At 40.5% G+C, this 20,730-nt stretch overlaps 1 protein-coding gene across 2 annotated transcripts in view; it reads left to right on the forward strand.

The window, feature by feature from the left end:
* The window catches only part of SLIT3 (slit guidance ligand 3), a 474,289-nt gene that overhangs the window by 351,472 nt on the left and 102,087 nt on the right, over positions 1 to 20,730 (forward strand). For both annotated transcript variants that reach the window (XM_064671611.1, XM_064671612.1), the window contains 4 exons: positions 6,824 to 6,974; positions 8,166 to 8,240; positions 16,009 to 16,152; positions 18,716 to 18,859. In XM_064671611.1, coding sequence (XP_064527681.1) covers positions 6,824 to 6,974; positions 8,166 to 8,240; positions 16,009 to 16,152; positions 18,716 to 18,859 — 514 coding nt within the window. The remainder of the gene's footprint in view (positions 1 to 6,823; positions 6,975 to 8,165; positions 8,241 to 16,008; positions 16,153 to 18,715; positions 18,860 to 20,730) is intronic.

Below are 20,730 nucleotides of genomic sequence, written 5' to 3' on the forward strand. Positions count from 1 at the left end.
CCCCATGCAGGCAGAGTGCAGAGCTGTACAGATTCCTCACTTGAGATCCAAATTGTCCTCTGGAGGTGTCTTCATTAACTGTGGCAGAAAGCTGAGTGATTGATTACTCCTGTAACCTCAAAAACTAAGGTGATACAAAGTTTGCTCTCTTCTCTCTCGTTGCCATTCCATGTGTTGAGATTAAGCTGAGCAACACTTCCCAGAGATGCCAAGGTAGCACTTTTTTGTGTATAGTGGTCACTTGAATAGGATAAAGAAAATAATTGGAGAGGAGCTGACTTGAAGAGAGCTAGTCAGCTAAAACCAGTGCAAGGATGTTAGTGCCTGCAATTGGACAATAAATTTTTCATCTGGTTGTTCTAAGACTGCAGCAGCCTCCTGAGGTGGTACAGCTTGATGGGGCACTTAAATTAGGGTCCTATATACAAATTCTTAGCAAAGTGCAGATTCAGTGATTGATCAACAGAACTTGGACTACAAGAAGTGAAGTAACACCCAGAGCAAGCCATACAGTGCTGCTTGGATGTAGAGGGTACCTAAAGGGAGGGGTTTTCATAAAAGCTGGCAAATACCTGGAGATAAGATCATTCATTTTTCAACTTCTTTTTTGCAAACATTTGTGCAGGATGATCTTATGTACATCCAAAGGCTTATGGAATTTATTTTCTTTAATGGAATTTACAAAATAGTGTGTTTGCCTGGTACTTTGCCTCTCCTGTGTTCTAGGGACATGAATTAGGGTTTTGACAGACTTTTCTTTGTGTGCTGGTACCTCTTGTTCATTGCAGTTGATGATTAGCTTAGGCAGTTATTGTAAGTGGTGTTTAATTAGTGCAGCAAAGGAACAGAGACTTGTTCAAAATATTCTCGTGGGTTTTCTCAGGAAGAGACATTTGCAGAGCTCTGACTGCATTTGTTTCCAGTAGGACTGAAAGAGTTCATTGACACTGAAATTACTGGGTTTATTACAGATATTCCACTTAATACTGTAAATCAGTATATAATATAAAAGTCTTTGGAAGATATGAACTGTTACTTGTCATTGCTTAACAGAGTACTGTGGATGAATTTATTTGAAGAGCCCAGGCCAGAACTGCTGCTTTATTAAACCCGTGTAGGACTAAGGATATAGAACTCTGCATCCTTCTTCACTGGAGCCATACAAAATTATTGCCAGGAATGGTAGTTATAGATATAATTTCTAAATAAATGAGGTGTGGATTCCAGGCTTATGCATACTCTGAATTAATAAGGGGAGAAAATTAATGCCCTTTTGTGCCACATTGTATGAGTCACAAAAGAAAATTAATAATCTAATGTTTGTATCAGTTTGGACTTTGGCTGGTTTGGCAGCTTGTAGAGATTGAAGATTTATTGTGTTAAGATTCCCTTAAAAAGCTGGTTTAGTTTCTCTCCTATATAGTAAAGATAGACAGTAAATCAAATTGTGTCTCACTACTGTACCAAACCCACAGAAGGGGGTGACTGAGTTGGCACTGTACTTATTTTCTGGAGTTCCCAGGTAACTGTGTGTTGACTTTTCTGCATTATAAGGTTGGGTCGTAGCAAAATGGTGAAGCAAAGACCCTTCTGTATTATCTGTCATCTCTGCTCAAGTACTTGTATTGTTCTTCATGCAGGCAGTGAATAATCTGCTGGATGCTGACTTTGTTCTTTGGGCAGTGCAAAACCCTTACTAAGGAAAGTGATATGTTTTTAAAAGCACAAGCACTGACCTTCACTGAAGTCCAGCAAAATGTTCTGAGCAGTTGCAGAGGACAGACACTGCCTCTCTCATTTGTGAATCCTGCAAGAACATTTGAGATGTGACTTTGAAAAGCACTGTCCACTGGCAGACACTGAAGTCAGTGAGAGTTTTATTTCAGAGGGAGCTGTCAAGCCAGAACTGAATGCCCTGCTTTATGTGTCAAAGTTGCAGCAATGAGTTACAAGAAGCAAAGCTGTTTGAAATAATCCAGGATGCTGGAAAGACAGAATGCTTGGCTTCCATCAGCAAATGATGTACCAAACCCAACAAATATGCCAAGAAACAGAGTAACAAAATATATTTCTGTAGTAGCACGTGTGTGCTCCCTTCCTATAAAGTGCAATTGAAATAAATTAAAAAAAAAGCAAAGCAAAGCATTGGTAATTACAGATGTCAGTGTAAATGGCCCCAGCATAAAAGGCTCCTGGGAGCTGAAATCACGCTCAAAGGGCGCTCAGGGAGCATTTGATGCCAGAGCTTGGCCATCAGCTCAGAACCTGCTGTTATTAATATGAGCTGAGGTATTTCTAAGGTTGCATTTAAATAAATGGAGCAAACCAAAATGGCATTTGTACTGAAAGGAGACACCAGGAGAGAGTAAGTAATAAAAAGCAGCGTAGATTGGGCATTGACTGTGTGGTGGAAGTTGCACATCCTTCCTGGAAGGAGCTGTTGGCAGTCCTTTGGCAGTGTGTTTCCTATGGGACCGGTTCTGTCTGAGTTCTCCTGGGCTCTGTTCGTGTACACTAACCCCCATTGTGCTCCAGGGTGTTCCTGCAGCTGTAGCCTAAAGGATGACCTCTTGTATCCAGCACCTTTTTGCATGGGTGGAGTGGAGAGCAGCTCCCCGTGAACCTTCAGCTTGTGCTTCTCCGTGCTGCTTCCTCTCAACGCTCCTCTCTCTCTGGCGCTGCCTAACTCTGACTCTGGCTGTCCATGGGGTTTTCCTTTGTGCTTGATCTAACCATGTGGTAGAACAATACAAATGGAACATGGTTCTGTCAAGCACCATGGAAGGCTGCATACTCCCTGCAGCATGGCATGCTCGGATACTTCTGCTGGTTTCAGAAGCATCAAAAGGTGAGAGATTCCCCTTTTCTCCCAGGAAGAAAATGAAAAAGGTGAGGTGTTGCTTGACCAGGCTCCTGGGCACGGAGGGGGGAGCCTGAGTGATGTTCTGGACAGACTTTCCACAGGGCTTGCATGCAGAATAACCATTTCTAAGTAATTAATCTATTTAATTGCTCTTACAGTGGAGAAGTTAGGCTTTCTGTTGGTCAATATGATTGAAGGGTGATTCCAACCATACCTGCAGAGGTGAAAAATCAATCTTCTTACCTTATAAATAATGTAAGCTGCATCTGTGTGTTCGAGCTGTCCAGTCCTTCTGCTTGAGGTACTTTGGATGCCATTTCTGTAACAAGAGGCCTGCAACCTAATGTGACTTTGGACCTGATCTGAGCAATCTTAATGCACTGTGAAGAAATACAATGCAAGAAAAACCTTCAGAAGAGTCTGCAAAGCACTGTCTTTTATCTCTTGAAATGACATGGGTAACATGGTCTGTATGAAAATACTGTTATCCAACAGTTCCATAGCACAAAGCTGAGTCATCAGACCCAAATGGGTCATTTTAGCTTTGACAGATCTTTAAATACTTCTGCCTTACTTCTCCCCTACATAGAGATAATGACACCTATTCACAAAGGACTTTGAGAGCCTCATACAGAAGTTTTCTTATATGGCAAGAGTGTCTAGTCTTGCAGATTTGTCACATATCTGTTGTGGAGCCATTAGGAGAAGGACATCTGATATTCTTAGATTTTATCTGTAATTACTGATAAGAATTAATACCAGCAATGTGAAATCATCACAACCAATGTACCTCCTTTTTTCCTGTGGTTACATGAAGAAGTAAGTATCGAGATTGCTGAGGTTTTGTCCGAGTTTTAGACCAAGTCATCCCTGTGGTCCTATTTTTGGTGCCAAATTTGAGGCAGCTGGATCATTTTCTAGAATGGATGCATCAGGTCAGTTTTCAAACCCCTGTTGAGACAGCCTGATGTCTTGCAGAGCAGATCATCCAGCACTCCTTTTAAGTCCTCTGGGCAAAGCTAAAGTTTAAAAACCGAATTCAAGTTCACTAAACAATGCTTAAAAAGAAGAATAGGATGAAAAGGTATTTCTTTCTGTTGCTTAATTTCTCCATGTGTCTATCAGAAAGGCATCTAAAATTTTTGAGCATTTGGAAGTGTGGTGTTTCTTTATCTCTGTACTGCACATGTGTTTGTTTTATGATACTGAGAAATCACGATGCCCTGGTACCTGATAGTGGTGCCACATTGGTTGTGAAAAGCAAATGTTATCAGTGACTAGCAATTCAAATAACCACAGCTGCCCTCAGTTAAGCACAGGCCTTGCTGTTGCCTTGGCTACTTGTTTTACAGCAAACTTAATTCTTGCTAATTTTGGAAATGACTAGAAACTTCCAGGTAGTGTTCTGTCCTGCATCTCCTCTCCCTGCCTTTCCAGGGGTGATTTTGTGGTGTGCAAGAAATGCTAATGCATGTGATGGTTTAACTGTGCTTCCTGAGTCCTGCTGTGCTCTCTTGGAGCCCTGCAGTCCTGCCCTGATAAAGCCCTGCGTGGAGAAATGGGTATATGTGCTTAAACAGTTCTGCAAGCAGATGGCTGAATTTCACATTTGCTATCCCAGATGGGAATATCTTAATAGAGCAGCCACCTGTCCAAGTGATCTCAAGGCTCAGGTCAAACAGTAAATTTTATCTAGTCTTTGGCAGGTGATTCCTGCTGTCTCACAGGCCCACAGGTGACTGAGTACTTGCTGAGCTGTTGGTTACTTTTGACTCAGAGCTTACCTGGGTAACTCTTATTTAAACTCACTTAGAAAGGGGGGGAAAAAAAGAAAAGAGAAAAAAGAGAGGGAGAGAGAAAGAAGAAAAAGTTTGAAGGTGATGTTTGCTCCCTGCATCTCCTGCTGAGCTGAGAGGCCTTTCCTCTGTTTTAAGTGTGGTGGCCGTGGACTGATGCCCAGGCAGCATCAACTTCTTGTGGCTGATGCAGTGTGGAAGGGTTTGTGCCATCAGGAGAGCAGGAGCCAAGGCAAAATATGGTAAAATTCTTTATTCACTTTGCCAGAAAGCTTTAGAGAAAACCAAAAACTGATTTTCAACCTCTTACTGTTATATACTCCTTTTTCATAAAGCATTCCAGTTACTTTGCCACCCTCTTTTCCCGTAGGAAGATGAATCTTGTATCCATCAGCAGACTAAAAATTACACTTAATAAATTTTTACCCTAAGTAACTTCATGTTGTTTGTGATTGTTTTTTTCAACAAAAGCTTTTACTATGAAAATGAGAAGTGCTTCTTCAAGGGTTAATTTGGGGATTTCCAAGACACTTTCTGATTACTGAAAAATGTTGGTGGGTTTTTGAATGTGTATTGTAATTGTAGCAGTTCTAATAAACTCTGGTCCTGATAACTGTTCATCTTTGGCATCATTTCCAAGGGATCATAAACAACCAGACATACTGACTACCAAGCTTGGAATCGTTAGGACTGAAAATCAGATGTTGGGTTGTTTTTTTTGTTAAAGGATAAGAGTTTAAATGATGGTGCTGTGGGGAAAGGCTTAGACTGTGTTTTTATGATGCTTTAAAATGTCCAGTGGTCCTGTTACTGTAAGTGCTGTGCTGTCAGTGAAGTCAGACTTCGGATGTATAATTTACAATAAGCACGAAAACCAGCGAAGTATTTAACAGCACTGAAGTGGTGAAGTACAGAGCTGTATGTCAAGTTTCTCACAATCCAGTTTGGAATCACAAAACTAAACCAAAGCGTGTCTGTGGAATCAGAATGTTAGATTGCCTGTAGAATTGCTTGTTTTCACTGCATCGCTCTGTGGAGGTAATGTGCAACATAAATTAAAAGAATAGTGGGTTTGGGCAGCTCCTTTTTTTCTTTCAGAAAATAGTATGTGGTCATAAAATGAGCAGTGGAGTATTTATCAGTCTGGGAAGGGGAAGCAGGTGATGAATGTCATCAAATCTCTAAAAACAAATTTCAGCTCAGGTTTAAGGTTTTATTGATGTTTTTGGGTTCTTAAATGATCTGCTCAGCCTCTCCCCGAGAAAGCCTTGCAGTTGACTGTTTAAACTTTGGAAAAGAAATACTTCTTGGTAGTTACAATCACTGGGTATTTCACGAGGTTGCTGAGGCAATTCTGGTGCTTCCATTATGAAATACGAAGTGAGTGGGCAGGAATTGCATGGCAGGGGCTTGGCAACACTTTGCTTACATACACATTTATTAATATTCCTGGTTCCTTGAAGCACTGAGATCGAGTTTCCAACCTGCTGTTACTAAATGAGAAAAACCAAACCTGAAAAGGACAGATTAGTTCGCTGAGCCTAATTGGAAAAGCATTTCATTAGAATGGGTCAAAAACCTAGTCAAAGAGGTCTGGCAATCATGGAGTAATGGTACATCAGGGAGTGCTTCTCACTAAGTATGGTCTACCCGTTCCTTAATTAAAATGAAAATGATTTAAACTCCTATTACTTTCCTTCGCTGTTTGTTTAACATAGTTAATAAAGGTATCTAATTGTTGGAAAACTGACAAGGTTCTCTAATAAAAGGTTGCTCTCAAAAATAGCTCTGATAGCTGAGGTCTGAACATTTGGGGCTTTTTAATGACATCTTTAAAAGTCTTTTGTCATTTGAATTCTTTCATGAGATGCCTTTTCCCTGTTGCTGGACTAATTTCCAAATGGGAAACAGTGTCTTTGCTGGAAAATACCTTAACAGGTAGGTTTGTTAGACAAGGAATTAATCTGTCAGGGAAAGAGTGAAAAAACAGAGGCTAGTCTTGGGATTTTAAAAACTGCTGAGCAGAATTCCTTGGCAAGCATTACAATTGTGTGCAGGAGCTGGGAGCTGACAGGAGGCAGTGTTGAGGACAGATTCCATAAAACCTCTGATCGCCGCAGTTATCAGCAACTGTTTGCTGGAATATGTTTTCCTTTCATTGCAGGGTCAGAGGATTACAGAAGTAAATTCACCGGGAAGTGCTTCATGGACCTCGTGTGTCCCGAGAAGTGTCGCTGCGAGGGGACAATCGTGGACTGCTCCAACCAGAAACTCACCCGGCTGCCCGGCCACCTCCCCGAGTACACCACTGACCTGTGAGTGGGGCTCTCCAGGGGGGGCTCGGCTTTCCTGTTGGCTTTCCTACTTCTAAAGGCTGTGAAAGGGACTCAAATAACTGAAGTCACCTCCTTCTCTATCCTTATATGAAAATGGGGAAGCACTACAACTCTCATTTCCTGAGCGTTGGTGCCAGCGGTGGGATGAGGGAGGAGCCATGGCCCTGTGCACCAGCCAGGTCCTCTCTGTGTCCTCCTGAAGTGCTGTGGTTCCTTTCCGCTCTACCTTGGAGTCCTCTCTATTTTACTTTTGTCTCTGGTCATTTTTATTTAAGAAATGGTTTAACCCTTTTGAGTAAACCTGTGATCAGGAGCTTGTTCCATCTCAGCAATGCCTGCTACTTGGGTGAAATGGCCCTCACTAAAACTAATGTATTCTTAAGATGCAAGTAATTTTATGAAATTTATTTGCTTTTTGAGATTCTTCAGAATTCTAAGCATAATATACTGCTAAAGAGAGTCTGAGAAAACATGTTTGTTACTTAGTAACTGAAGAATCTGGTTATTTTCTTGCATTAGTAGCCCCTTCAAAGAGAATTTTCTTTTTGTGTTAGCACTGTATTTATTCTACTTAGTCTGCTTAAACCCCCATAAAAATTTTTTGGTCTGCAGTTAAGATAGAAAATTATGAGAGACCTCCAGAAACACAGCAAAGACTCTCCATAGCAAAATGGAGCTACGTGTAATCAGAGAAAGAATTTTGCATCCCAAGCCTGCCAGGACAGGGGCCTTCACATGAATTTTGAAGACCAGTAGACTTCGACAGGAAAGGACCTAAAATCAGATCCCTTCTGTTTGCCTGGCCCACATCTCCAATTGCATGTCTTGTGTAGCAGAATGCTGAGGGAGAGTCAGTCACGCAAACAAGGTTGTTGTGTAATGGATAAGGTCAATAATTCCTTATCCCTTGCATTGGAAGATGAAGCCATTCTGACACTGTCCTTTGGCATTACACTCTTAAAGGCATCCCAAGCTTTTACTCAAGATTCTCTTCTATGTTCCCTTCCCTTCAAAGCTAAACTCTTTTAACTGCAGGAGCCTGAGAGAAGTGGCAGACAGTGCCTTGCTTAACAAAGGTCATGGTTCTCTGTGTGGCAGCCCCGTGTGGCACAGAGATATCTCTGCAGACATCTGTGAAGCTCTAAATACCTCTCTGTTTGTTCCTGTCAGGCGCCTGAATGACAATGACATTGCTGTTTTGGAAGCCATTGGACTCTTCAAGAAACTGCCCAACCTCAGGAAAATGTAAGTCTGAGTTTCTTGCTTGTCTGAGTGCACACTGCCTTGGGTTACAAGGAAGGAGGAAGGGATGCTTTTTTACAGGTCAGTGCTGCAGTAGTAGAAATCCCCTTTTTAATGTGAGTTTAAAGAAACTGGGTGAGTTGCCTGCTAGATGGATAGACACAGTTGAACCACACTGACAGATGCAGATCCCTAGGCTGACATTTCATTATTTCGTTGGGCTATAATTCTTAAAGTCTTTGAATCATAGGGACTGACAGGAATTCTGTCCCAGAGTTTATTCAGATATGCTTATTGTTAGAGAGGGCTACAAAGCTTAGCATTTTGGTTTTGTCTCTTGAATGTATTGCGTGACTCCAGCTGGTGTATTTTTTTCAAATAGTCAAAGGAAAATGATATTACAGCATATAGATGATGGCAGCTTCATTCAGTCATCATTGTTTCAGAGAGGAGAATCAATTAGCAAACTTAGAAATCAGTCATTCAAATATATTTGTGTAATTCTGTTGACAGCCTTCGTCCTGGCACTGTGCAATATATATATTTAATAAGAGATGTGTTTTGGGAAGAGGATAATAGGTTAGATACCTCCTGATAGTCTTCAAAATGGATTTTTTTCTGAACTTATTTAAAGTTTTAACCCTATGCTAATGTCTCATTTAACTGTTTACTTTAGTAAGATTTTATTGCCTGAATCAAAGTAATTTAGGGTAACCAACCAAGCCAGGCTGGCTGTTCTGCATTCATTTCACGTGGTTTCTGCCATCTGGAGCTTCCCAGCCATTTGAATCCATGTGAGATCTCAGGGGCCTTGGAGGTAACTGTAGTGGGGTTCTTTTGTCTGTCTTATTTCTGCAAGAGTTTCAGGTGCAGCACTGCAGGTTTGGGAGGGGGGTTATATTTGTGCAAGTACAGACTACCAGACTTGGGGAATTAATCATAAACATTAACCTTGTATTTTGTGAATGATCCATAATTTGTAGCTGCAGTGCTCTTAGGAAAAGTTGTTGACATAGTTGAAGTGCTCTGTTCCCTCTATAAGGAGACAGTAAATGGCAATGAAAAATGCATGTTATATAAGTGTATACACAAACTGGAGAGCATCTGTCCTCATCAAACCTTCAGGATTCATCTTTGGAAAATTGGAGAGGTGTGATAGCTGGAATAATTTCTTTGGGTTTATTTAAAACTTACTGCAGGCCAGTTATGGTGTTGTCCTTCCTGTTCCCACCCATCACTCAGGGATGCCTTGATGGGTCTGTATTGTGAGGCATAAATGCAGCATGAAACTGTTGTGGGAGTTCTTTTAACAGTTTGTTTCCTGTGGAAGAATTTTTTATCTGCCCTTGGTAGGTGCTGAGAGCTGAGGTGTGCAGGCACAGGTCAAACATGTGGCAAAAACAAGTCCCACCCTACACCTCAGAAATAGTGTCCCTCACTCTGTGTGGCAGGAATGTGGTTCATGTGGTCTTAATTGGGTCTTATTGCTGCTATTAAATTAAAGAGGAAGAATATTAATCCAACCTCCATTTTTTAGTGTGTATAAGGCACAAGACACTTTACCATTATTTGATTGACAGTATTGACTGTCTCATCCTATTCCTTGTGTGTTCAAGTGTTAAAGGCAAACAGCAGGTGGAGGAATCTCTCTGGAAACTCCACTGCTTCCTAAGTTTAAGAAAACAGCTCAGAGCTTTGCAGTGGCAGAACATTTGCCTAAATCGCATTTTTCTTTCTTTATTTTTTCTCTGTAATAATCTGTTGTCTGAAATTAATCTGAATGTCTGGAGTATGGATATCAGAATGGGTATTTGAATCCTTGCCCTCCAGTTGTCCTTCAGTTTAGGACCAGTGACAGATCCACGTCGAGGAACTTTGCAAAGAAACATCATTTGAGAGTGCCATGGTTCCACTGGGGCTGGTACAGCTCCAGCATAATTCCAGAGACAGGGGAATTATCTCTGCCTTCCTCTTGATGGGTGTTTCATCTTAGTGCCTCCCCATCTTACATTATGCTTGTGTAGCTTTGGTTTATAACATGAACACCTCGAGATAGTTTGTAAATTGGACCCTAAGGAGGATTCAGACTTTGCTTGTGTTCTCACCTTTGTCCTTTTGTCCCTCGAGCTCCATCAGGTGTCCATGTCTGTATGTGTGTTGTGGCATACAACAGTCTCTTGGGTTTTCCAGTAAGATTTCAAAGGGAAGTAGTCATAGATTTGGCACTGAGATAAGATTATCTTAGTTTTGAGATATACAATATTTTTATTAGCTTTATTTCCTGGTAAAGGTGAGCTTCCTTCTTTTGTTCAGAATAAAAAAGAAAATAAAACTAAAAAGTATCCACCTCTAAACATGAGGAGGACATCTGACAGTTCGTTGTTTTAAATCTTGTCTATGTCATAAAGCAAACATGAAAAAAATAAAAAGAAGTGTCAGACCACCTCTGCAATAAGTGGTACTGCCAACCCCACCTCTGATATGTAGCTGTAGTGATGCAATTTGTCTGTAAATAGTCCTCCTAAGCTGAATCTTATTGTATGATGTGACAGCCCAGGATTTAATACATTTTAATGCAAACCAAAATTGAATTCCTGATACAGAAATATAAAGGTCAGCGATTCATAATGCAAAGTGTTACCACATTTTATTTAGGAATCAAATAGCTAAAATTACCCTGCTGGTTTTTAAAAGGTTAACACGTCTGTGTGTGGCTTTGAAAAAAAAATCAACAATAATTAGCTGCAAAATCTCATATGCATAATGCTATTTTCCTAACCTAAAGTTGAATTTGTCTTTATGTGTGATGCTTTTTACAGTAGAATAAAAAGGTTGATGTAGTTTCTTCTAGACAGATTTAGCCCAGTCCAGAAGTAATTTACTGGGTTCTCCAGTGAACTCTTTGTTGCTTTCATTGCATTCTTGCCACATTGCCTCACCTCACCTTACAAGTGTAAAGGGAAGCCTTGTCTCTGAAAGCTGAAGTCCCATTACAGTCACTTCCAGGCTCCAAGGACTGTGCCACTAGTATTTTGCAAGGTGGTTAGAAAAGAGCACTTTGAATCTGCTTAAAGTGCAGGAGAAATACAAGGATGTGTTTCTGAGCATTTGAAGAGTGGGAGCAGCTCCATGACTTGGATTTTTGGGGGTATCCTATCCCCATGAGGAAGAAAGGCTCCAGAACCAGCCCTGGGAGCTGGAAGGTTCTGCTTTTCACAGGTGTTTGCAGTGGGAGATGTTCTCACTCAGCACAGCAAGGTCTCTTATCAGGGAGGGTGAGGGGAGACATCACCATCCACAAGTTTGGACTTTCACTTGCAGCAAGTACCAAATTCAGGATGAAGCAGATGCTGGGGACCCCACAACTCCCTAGGACTACCTCAACTTGTTACTCAGAGAAAAAACCCTCAGTGCTTGGGGACTCCCATGGCAGTGGAAGCCTGGAAGGGTCTTCTGGCCACAGAAGACCAAAACCCCCTGGGTACCCAACTCAGAGGGAGCAGAGATACCCTTGCTGGCTGAAGTGGGGTGCTGACCCACAGAGAGAGGCTGCAGCCCCCAGATGTCATCTCATCTCCAGAGCCTGCCTGTGCCCAGAGGAAATCAGTGGGACTGACCATTCCCACTGAGATCCCAGCAGCTGTTTCAGGGGAAAAAAAGTCAGCAATGAGCTCAAATTCAAAATAGAAAGGTGAACTGCCACACTTCATGCAGTGCTGGGGAAAAAGGGGACTGACCTCTTTTTTTGAGAACAAGAGCAATAAAAAATATTTACCTCAAAAACTGAAAGGGTCATCTAACAGTTCATTCTGTTAAGTCTTGCTTAGTTACAAAGTGAACATATAATATGGTCTTATAATAAGAAGTGTCAGGCTGTCTTGGCAATAGCTGGTACTGCCAACCCACCTCTAGTATGTAATTGCCTTTGGAAGTTTAATGTGTAAGTATTTCTGCTGGATTGAATTGTATGGAGTGTCAGACAGTGTCAGACCAGGATTTGAAGCATTTTACATGTCAAATAAAATTGAATCACGATAAAGTTTGCAGACATGAAGTCAGTTTTGAAACCAGAATCTCAAGTTTCTTGGGGAGGCAGAAGAAGTTTGTGTCCTTGGAAAAAGATGTTACCTGCTGTTCTTTTCCCTGAGTGTGAATTTTGCCGTGGCAAATGAGGTTGCAGTCAGCTGTCACTTGTTACACAGAAACAGGCTTTATTTTCTGGAAATCATATTGCAGAGCATGTTGTGGTTCGTGGCATTTGGGCTCATCGTGTGCCTCCCTTTTTCGTCAGTGAGACCATCAATCTGCTCTGCTGAATGACTGTAGGAGTGTCACTGGGTGCAATTCACTTGTCTCTCTGTAGTATTTAAGGCTTTCAGTGCCATCCTGCTTCTGAAAACAGCTCACACTATAAAAACCAGCCAGACTGTTGGTAAAGTCTGTAAAACCTTCTCAGCATCCTCCTGAAGAATGCAACAGCACTGGGCTTTTCCTCCCAGCAAATACTTGAAGATTCCAATCACATCACCAGCAGACAGAAATATCCTAGGGAAATCCCACTTGGAACAGGCTGTTTATATGATAAAAATACAGGGTTTGAGGTGAGACCAAGCAGAGCCTTTGCAGTCCTCTGGATAGGAAGGTGTGTCAGTAACTCAGCAGTGAACAGCACCCTGGAATGTTAACATTAACCCAGCAGGTACAGCAGGATTGCTTCTGTTAAGTCTGAATAGAATCCAGCTTGTTCTGTGTTGAAGTTATGAGATCAACAGAAATAATATTATTATAAACTTTAGCCATAAATTAAATGAAATCTGACTGAAAAGTGAGCTGTGTGAACAATGTCACCTTGATAGCTTCTTGATCTGTTCATTTCCTTTTCACAGCCCCCCATAAAGCAGACCCAGGCTTTCTGAAAATTTATTTTGACCTCTTGCCCAAAATAAAAGTCTGGAAATAGGATTAAATGTTATCACCAGGGTAAATCAGTGAGCCCTTACAAAAAGCCTTCTTGAGTGACCAGGTTGACTATAGGCTCCCATTTGGGTCCTTCCAGAGGGCAGGAATCTCAAAGCTCAGTTTCTTTTCCATTGTCTTCCAGTATTTCAAGAAGAATTCCTTATAGAGGCTTAGTGTTGCAAGAGGATAGGGCTTTTCTAGAAGTGGGAGTTTACTATTAAGTCTGTCAGTAGTTTTCTTCTGCTAAAACAATTCCTTGTCAAATGTGATGATCACAATTGAAAGATTCTTTTAGGGCTGGGAAGGACAGAATTAGAGGTCTCTGAGTTGCAGAGCAAGTAAAGTTTTCAGTGCTTTCATTTTTCAAGCTTTGTACCAGCTGATTATTTTGCTGGCATTTTAGACTTAAAAGTGTGTGATTTCTCATGTTTATTATTGTAGCTGTTCAGACTTTAGGAGGAAACTTTTTTTTTTGGTGAATGAGTGTTGTCATCTACCTTTTTTTATTTTTTTTTGGTTGCATTCTGATATGGGGAAACTTTAATTCAGGACGACAAATAACAAAATCCAGGCTGGCAGAACATCTGCTTTGACAACACTCCAAGCAGGATTGCAGGGAAGTGTCATCTTTGCCTATTCATTATTGCAGAGCTTGTCTTTCCTCTGCATTGCAACTTTGATTTCACCGTAGCATTTAATCTTGGATTTTCAAATCTCTTGCATGGGAGAGGTATATATAACTGGCTTCTCCTGAGACTGCTGGCATATTTTTGGACAATTTTGTGTTGCTGAAAGGATCAGGCATTATTAACTCAAAGGAGTGAAGTTGCCTATCTGCAGAAGTTCTTTGGCAGCAATTAAAATTCAGATGGTTTGCGTTGTATTAAGGTACCAGTTCCCTTGCAGATGGTGACCAGCTTTTGTCTCCAAGATTTGCTCTTTTTTGCCTTCAGTATCTAACAGACCATTAAAATCACACCCATGTTTTAATACATGCAACTAAATATCTTTTAGATGGTAAAAAGTAACTGATAAAAGTTTATAACTACAAGTGTAGGTCAGTGTGCAATCTGTGACTCGAAAGTCAAAGTCTGTCTAATAAAGTAACTCGCCCTCTCTTCCCACCTCAAACATTTACTTATTTATTCATTCATTTTTGTGCAAATATGCATCGTGGCATGATCTTTACCAGGAAAGGGATCTTTGGGAGCATTTATTTATGCCAGCATTCAAAAGAGATGCTGAGCTATAAACATTTCCACCAGAGAAATAGCTGAGCCCCAAAATTAAATGCATATGTCAGAATATCCTTCCTTGACTTGCTCTGACACTGAACATAAACTCTTCATGTGAGCGTTAGCACAAAGCACTAAACTTCTGGAAAGCAAAATCTGCATGTAAGTATTTCTGTATGGTTTTATGTTATTTTTGGCTGATTGCTGGCGTGCTCCTATTCTTTCTGATCACAGAATGCACAAGAGGTGATGGGCCACATGCTGTAGGGCCCACTCTCTGACAGTCATTCAGCAGACATAAACCAGGGTACTCCAGTTTCCCACATGAAAAGTATCTCCAAGACTCAATTTCTTTTTTTTTTTATTAAGTGATGACTTCTGCAAAGAGCAAGGCCCATATTATTTCTATCTGAGGCCAAGCTGTCTCTTGCCATGTCTTCTGTCAACTTTTATCCCAGCAAGATTCCCAGTTCTTCTGAGCAGAGTAGCCCAGGTGTTAATCTGATACCTTGTCATTTGTTTTATATCACCTGGAATTGGATTTTGAAACTATTACTCATGCTGTGTGTGTACTGGGATCATTTCTGGAATAATGTGCTGTTCAGTATGAATAATGGTTTTGGAATTTGGCATCTTCTTGGGAGAAGGAACGTATCTTGCACTTTCCCTTTTTTTGTTGTGGATAGTGAAACAAAGAGTAGTGTTTCCTGTCATAAACCTAAACAAATAGGATTATTCATCATGATCTATACAGGACATCATGGGAGATACTTGAAGGACTGAGGCCCAAAGTTTTAATGTCTTTAAGGCCTTCTGTATAAATGTTTTAAATAATTAAATGCCATTTATTTTTATGCATCTCTAATGGCACTTTTATCATTCAGAAATTGTCTGTTCACCGGGGTTTTCACAAATATGAAATATTCAAAAGATTAATTTTGCATTTCAGCAGAACTTCATTTGACTTTGTAGATCAAAGTTTTCCAATGTTGATCTAAAAGCAAACATCTTGAGGTGGTATAGGCAGAGTAAATACTTAGAAAATAATGCTGTGTATTGCAGTGGCTGTGAATTGACAATTAAGTGACACTCATTTCATTTTGACTGACAGCGTTTGATTTAAGTGCCTGGGAGTTCATGAGTGCACATACTAGAATTTGTATCAGATGCATTAAATAAAAGTGGTCCATATTTCCACGTGTGACACTGTTTCAATGGTAGTAACATTAACTGATTCTTGCCAGATGAGAACACAGTCCCAGGCTTTGTCCATGCCTTCATGGACATGAATCAGATGTTAGAAACTCTCACTTATTATATCTCAGAGACATGTATAAGAAAGAACCACATGAGGTGCTAAAGAGCTGGTAATTCCATTAATTTAAATTATCTTGATGTATCTGATATAACTGTGCTTTTGATGCGGTTTCTGGATACTCTCCTTGCTGAACAAATATCTCTTTAGATAACCACTAAAAGGCACAAATTCCTCCTATCCTCCTCCTTCCAGTGTGGTGATGTATGTTTGGAATGAAACACCACTGATTTTCTCATTGTGACTGGTTGTGTCCTTCCAGAAACCTCAGCAACAACAAGATCAAGGAGATCCGAGAAGGTGCATTTGATGGAGCTTCGGGAGTGCAGGAACTAATTCTGACAGAGAACCAGCTGGAATCAGTGCACGGGAGGATGTTCAGAGGCCTCACAGGGCTCAAGACCTTGTAAGTGCAAAAATGTGTCTTTGTTCCTTTCTAAGTGCACTGGGGCTGCTCGAGGTCAGTGATTCCTGCTGAAATACCTGTTACTAGACAACAAGTGCTGCTGCTGGGTCTTGCAGCACGGTTATGAAGTCTTCAGTTTGTTTCTAGTTCTGGGCAGGTTTGAGATTTATCTGCTATTTCTTTGAAATAAACAGATTTTGAAGAATTTCAGGAGCAAGATGATGGTGAACCTGGAGTGTGCCAAATCTGTGCGTTTGTAATCGTTTAATACTTCTGCTGTTTTGTTATTTCCTTTGGAAACAAGGCAGTGGGACTGTGTGCTCTCTCTTAGTCCATCCTCCCACTCCTCCTCCACCCAAATTGGAATTGTTGATCTGCTTTTGAAAAGCCTCATAGTGGGCTAGGAGCTGACAAAGGTAGTGAGCACTCACTCTAAAGTGAAAAGTACCTCTCTTGCATAGTCTGCCCTGCTCTAGGAAGCAAGCACCTGACCAGGTGAGGTCAGTAAATAGACTCTAGGAATCAAAATGCAATTAAAATCTGCAATTTATTCATTAGCCACAAATGCTTCTTATGTTGCAAGGTATGGCATAATTACTTCAGCCCTTACTCAAGCATAAAAAGAAATTCAAGTTTCATTTCAAGGACTTTGGTCTGTAATGACAAATATGGAACTTTTGCTGTTCCTTTAACATTTTTTTTGTGGTTACAGCCATCTGTTCTTTAATTTAATGTATGCACTTTACTAAGGGATTTGAAAATACTGCCCATAGATATTAAATTAATTTTTATGCCATAAAGCAGCCCGTGGCAGTGCTCCTAAACAAAATTCAGCATTTTTTAATAAAAAGATACTTAACATTCAAGCTATCCTGCTGACCTGACCTACATTTCCCCCAGCTGATAAAGCAGTCTAAATATACACAGCATGATATGAGGATCTGTGAGTATAAGTTTTCTTTCAGGAAGGGCACACGGTGCATGGTGAACCATGATATGAAACCAAAGGGTTTGGCTTGAGGGGCATATATTGCTATCCATTAATTGACTTTCTTTCAGCATTAGAATAGTAATCTGCTGCAAAGGGGCCACATTCATGAGGGTCATGGTCCAGTTTTTATAAAAGACTGTATGTTCCTGAAATGTAATAAATCACTGTGCAAGGTATTTTAGTGTCCAAATTTGGCCTTCCCATCTTGCAGTTCTGCATTACCTACAGAGCTGGGGAAATGTTTCCTACTGAGGGCCTTACTTCCCTCATTTACTGCCCTGTTCGTTGTAGAGCTTGTGGTCTTGACCTGGCTTTCAGACAGCTTAGTACTCCACCTGTCAGGTGTGTGTCTCTGTGCCCTGTGAGTCTTTCCTGACACAGTTTCACCCCAGCTGCAATCCCAAAATTACTGAGACCACAGTGCCTCTGATGGTGACTGCACACAGAGAGCAGTAATGCAACAGCAACATCATGTTCAGCCCTCAAACATGATGGCCCTGAGTTTTTTCCCAGCCATGTTTAATCTCTGTTTGGTGTTTTTTGGGTATCACTGATGTAGCATTTAAATGCCCAACTGGCAGACACCAATCTGAGATTTAAATCCAGACTCCTCAAGGAGCCTGAATTTTTGTTGTCCGCTGCATGAATTCGATACCAAGATGTTTAAGCTTCCTCAATTTGGAGGATCAATTCACTGGAACAGCAGCATGAGCTGCATGTATTTTGTGGATTTTTGCTTTAATTACTGAATAATTTCTCACCTAAGTAGGAAAATCACAACAGTGCAGTGGTGTTTACAGACCCAGCTATTGATTGGCACACAGTGTAACAAATACACATGAGCCTTTTTTGCAATGGAGTGAAACAAGATACTCCAGTCTTTCAGATTAATTGGGCTCTATCGTGGAGTTCATTGTTACCATAACAACTCCGAGAGATGTATCTTCCAAAACACAGCACTGATTCATCTGGTACAAGCACTGAGCAAAAATCATTTTATAGGATGATTACTGTTTTTCATCTTCTCAATTAATGATGATAATGACATTTCAGAGCTTGTGCTAGGTCTGGGAATCTTTCCTAAGCTATTCCTTGATTTCTGCTGAGGATGCTGTTCCCTTCCATACCCTTGCAGTGTGGATTACAGAAAACACCCATGACAGTAGCAGAAACAATGCAACTAATATTGTTATTGTCACACACTTCTGGGAGTCTTTCTCAATTGAATTCTGAAATATGTCCTGACTTATGATTATCCTGACTCTTGATATTTACTAAATTGAGCCTTTAATTTTTATTTCAAGTTTGTCACTAGTCATAACTGTAATTACATACTGCATTCAGATATGGATCTCCCCATCAGCTTCTAATGTTGCGTGGAAGAGATGTGTTTTAAATTCATGAGACCATGTTTACATGAATCTAGCCCTGCTCTGGCTGTGTTCTCCTTCAACAGTCAATAAAAACAGAGTGCTTTCCAAAGCCTCTTTTGATGCCCTTGGTAAAGGACCTCCTATCCTGAAATTATACCCCCTCCCAGCAGTTCCTAATTCCCTGTTTTAATCCTTGCAGGATGCTGAGGAGCAACTCTATCAGCTGTATAAACAACGACACCTTTGCTGGCCTGAGCTCAGTGAGGCTCCTTTCTCTGTATGACAATCACATCAGCACTATCACCCCTGGAGCCTTCAGCACGTTGGTCTCCTTGTCTACAATGTAAGTCATCTTTTTATGGCATGAACATGCCATGCTGCTGTTACTCTGTGCTTCCCTTTGGAAAAGACAACCTTGCAGTTTGTATCGAAAACCTTATTTAGGGAAAGAAAACTTTGTCCCAGGTTTGGGGGATACAAGGTGTGATTTAGAAACACATTTGAATTGCTTCAGCTGGAGTGGCTGAAAACACTTGGAGGTTGGCAGCCTCAGGCAGGATGTCTGTGGGTTTTGCTGTGTCACAGCCCAGTGCAATGTGCAGTAGAAGTTCACATAAAACAACCTCTGCAGATTCAGAAAGATGTAGCTTATCATACACTTCAGCTCCCTGAAGCTGCTTTAGTTTCAGTAGAGTCTGATTTTGTGAGAACAGCTTTCTTGGATTTCAGTTAAATTAGGTAAATATCAGAAGAAATATACTAGCTAATGCCTAGATTTTTAGAACAGCTGAAGAACACAAAACAATCAAATCTTACTGAATGTGAATTTGAAAATCCCAACCCAAGCTTTCTGTTAATTCTCTTATACTTCTCATTCCTCCTTTGGAGTATGTCCCATGTTTCTTATGTACTTTTAAATGCTTTTTGTAGTGTGTCCATTTTAATAAAGTGCAGACTGATAAATATGGAAAGAAAGTCTGCCCTTTGTTTCCAGCTGTGAGTGGGGACCCTGGTGTTGCTGTTAATGGAAGTTGTCTGTCCTGAAAATACTGCCTAATTGTCCAGTCAAAATAAACTAGTGGTGCTATTGCATTTCAGCTTTGGAAAGCATTCTCCATCATGTTTGGGGGAAGAAAGAAGTGTTGAATCTCAGCTACTTTGTTGCTCACACTTTTCATTTTGTTGTTATAACTTTTCACCAGAAAATCAGTTATCATTTTGGCATTAGCTCCGTGCAGCATAAGGAACACAGACTTTTCATCCATTTACATTTTGTAATCCCAAAAGTCTCCTTGAAACTGATGGACACAAAGAGAAAAACAACCAGATTGTTTTTACTGACTGTTTTCAAGTCACTGGTCAAGGCAAGTGGTACTTGCTGAAAGCTTGTTCTCACTGTGCTGCAGGCAGTGCCTGCTCCTTGTACAGTTGTCTCTGTGCTTCCTTCCATGATTCCTTTTGTACTTGGGACTCTCTGAGTCAGTCTGTAAAGTCTTGCACAGAATTGTGTTTGTCATGTTTTGTTAATAGCCTATTTTCTTATTTTTTCAGCTGTGGAAAAGAGATTGTTGCACTTTCTAGCAAGAGCAATTAAAGCTGCTGCTAATTAGAATGCATTGCTTTGGCACTGACTTGTAATCCTGTTGGTTCCTGGCTGTGTCTTGATGAAAAAGTTTGTTCTTTGACACATTTTCATTCTGTATTTGATCTACAGACAGAAGAGGTGTGCTTTTGACTTCTTCGGACATTGGTTTAAGGCTGTAGTGATTTTTCACACATAAATGCAAAATTCAGCTGTGTTCATTTCCCAGCAGTTCTCTGTTGTAGGTGGATATATTAGATGACAACACTGCTGAAGTTTGATAGTATGACTGCTTTTCCTGTTCAGCCCACACTCTGGGAGTTAATTGGGTATTGTAATGACTTTATTTTTACATCTATTGATATGAGCCAAAAATTCATGCAAAATTCCATTTCCATTTTTATATTGGCATACTTACAGCACTAAAAAATATTGCTCCTTTTGTTCTTACTCTTTGTGACTCAGCCTCATTGATATTCTCAAAACACGGACAGCTCTGACAATAATACCCTGACTAATGGTTTTCAATAGGGGAAGAACATCTATTTTGTAAGTTATTGATAAAAAAATAGCAGGTTTTTATTTTTTATTAGTCAAACTCGCTAGTGTAGCATCTTAATTTGAAGTGTGCT

The sequence above is a fragment of the Pseudopipra pipra genome, chromosome 15, assembly GCF_036250125.1.
Source record: "Pseudopipra pipra isolate bDixPip1 chromosome 15, bDixPip1.hap1, whole genome shotgun sequence".
Lineage (NCBI taxonomy): Eukaryota > Metazoa > Chordata > Aves > Passeriformes > Pipridae > Pseudopipra > Pseudopipra pipra.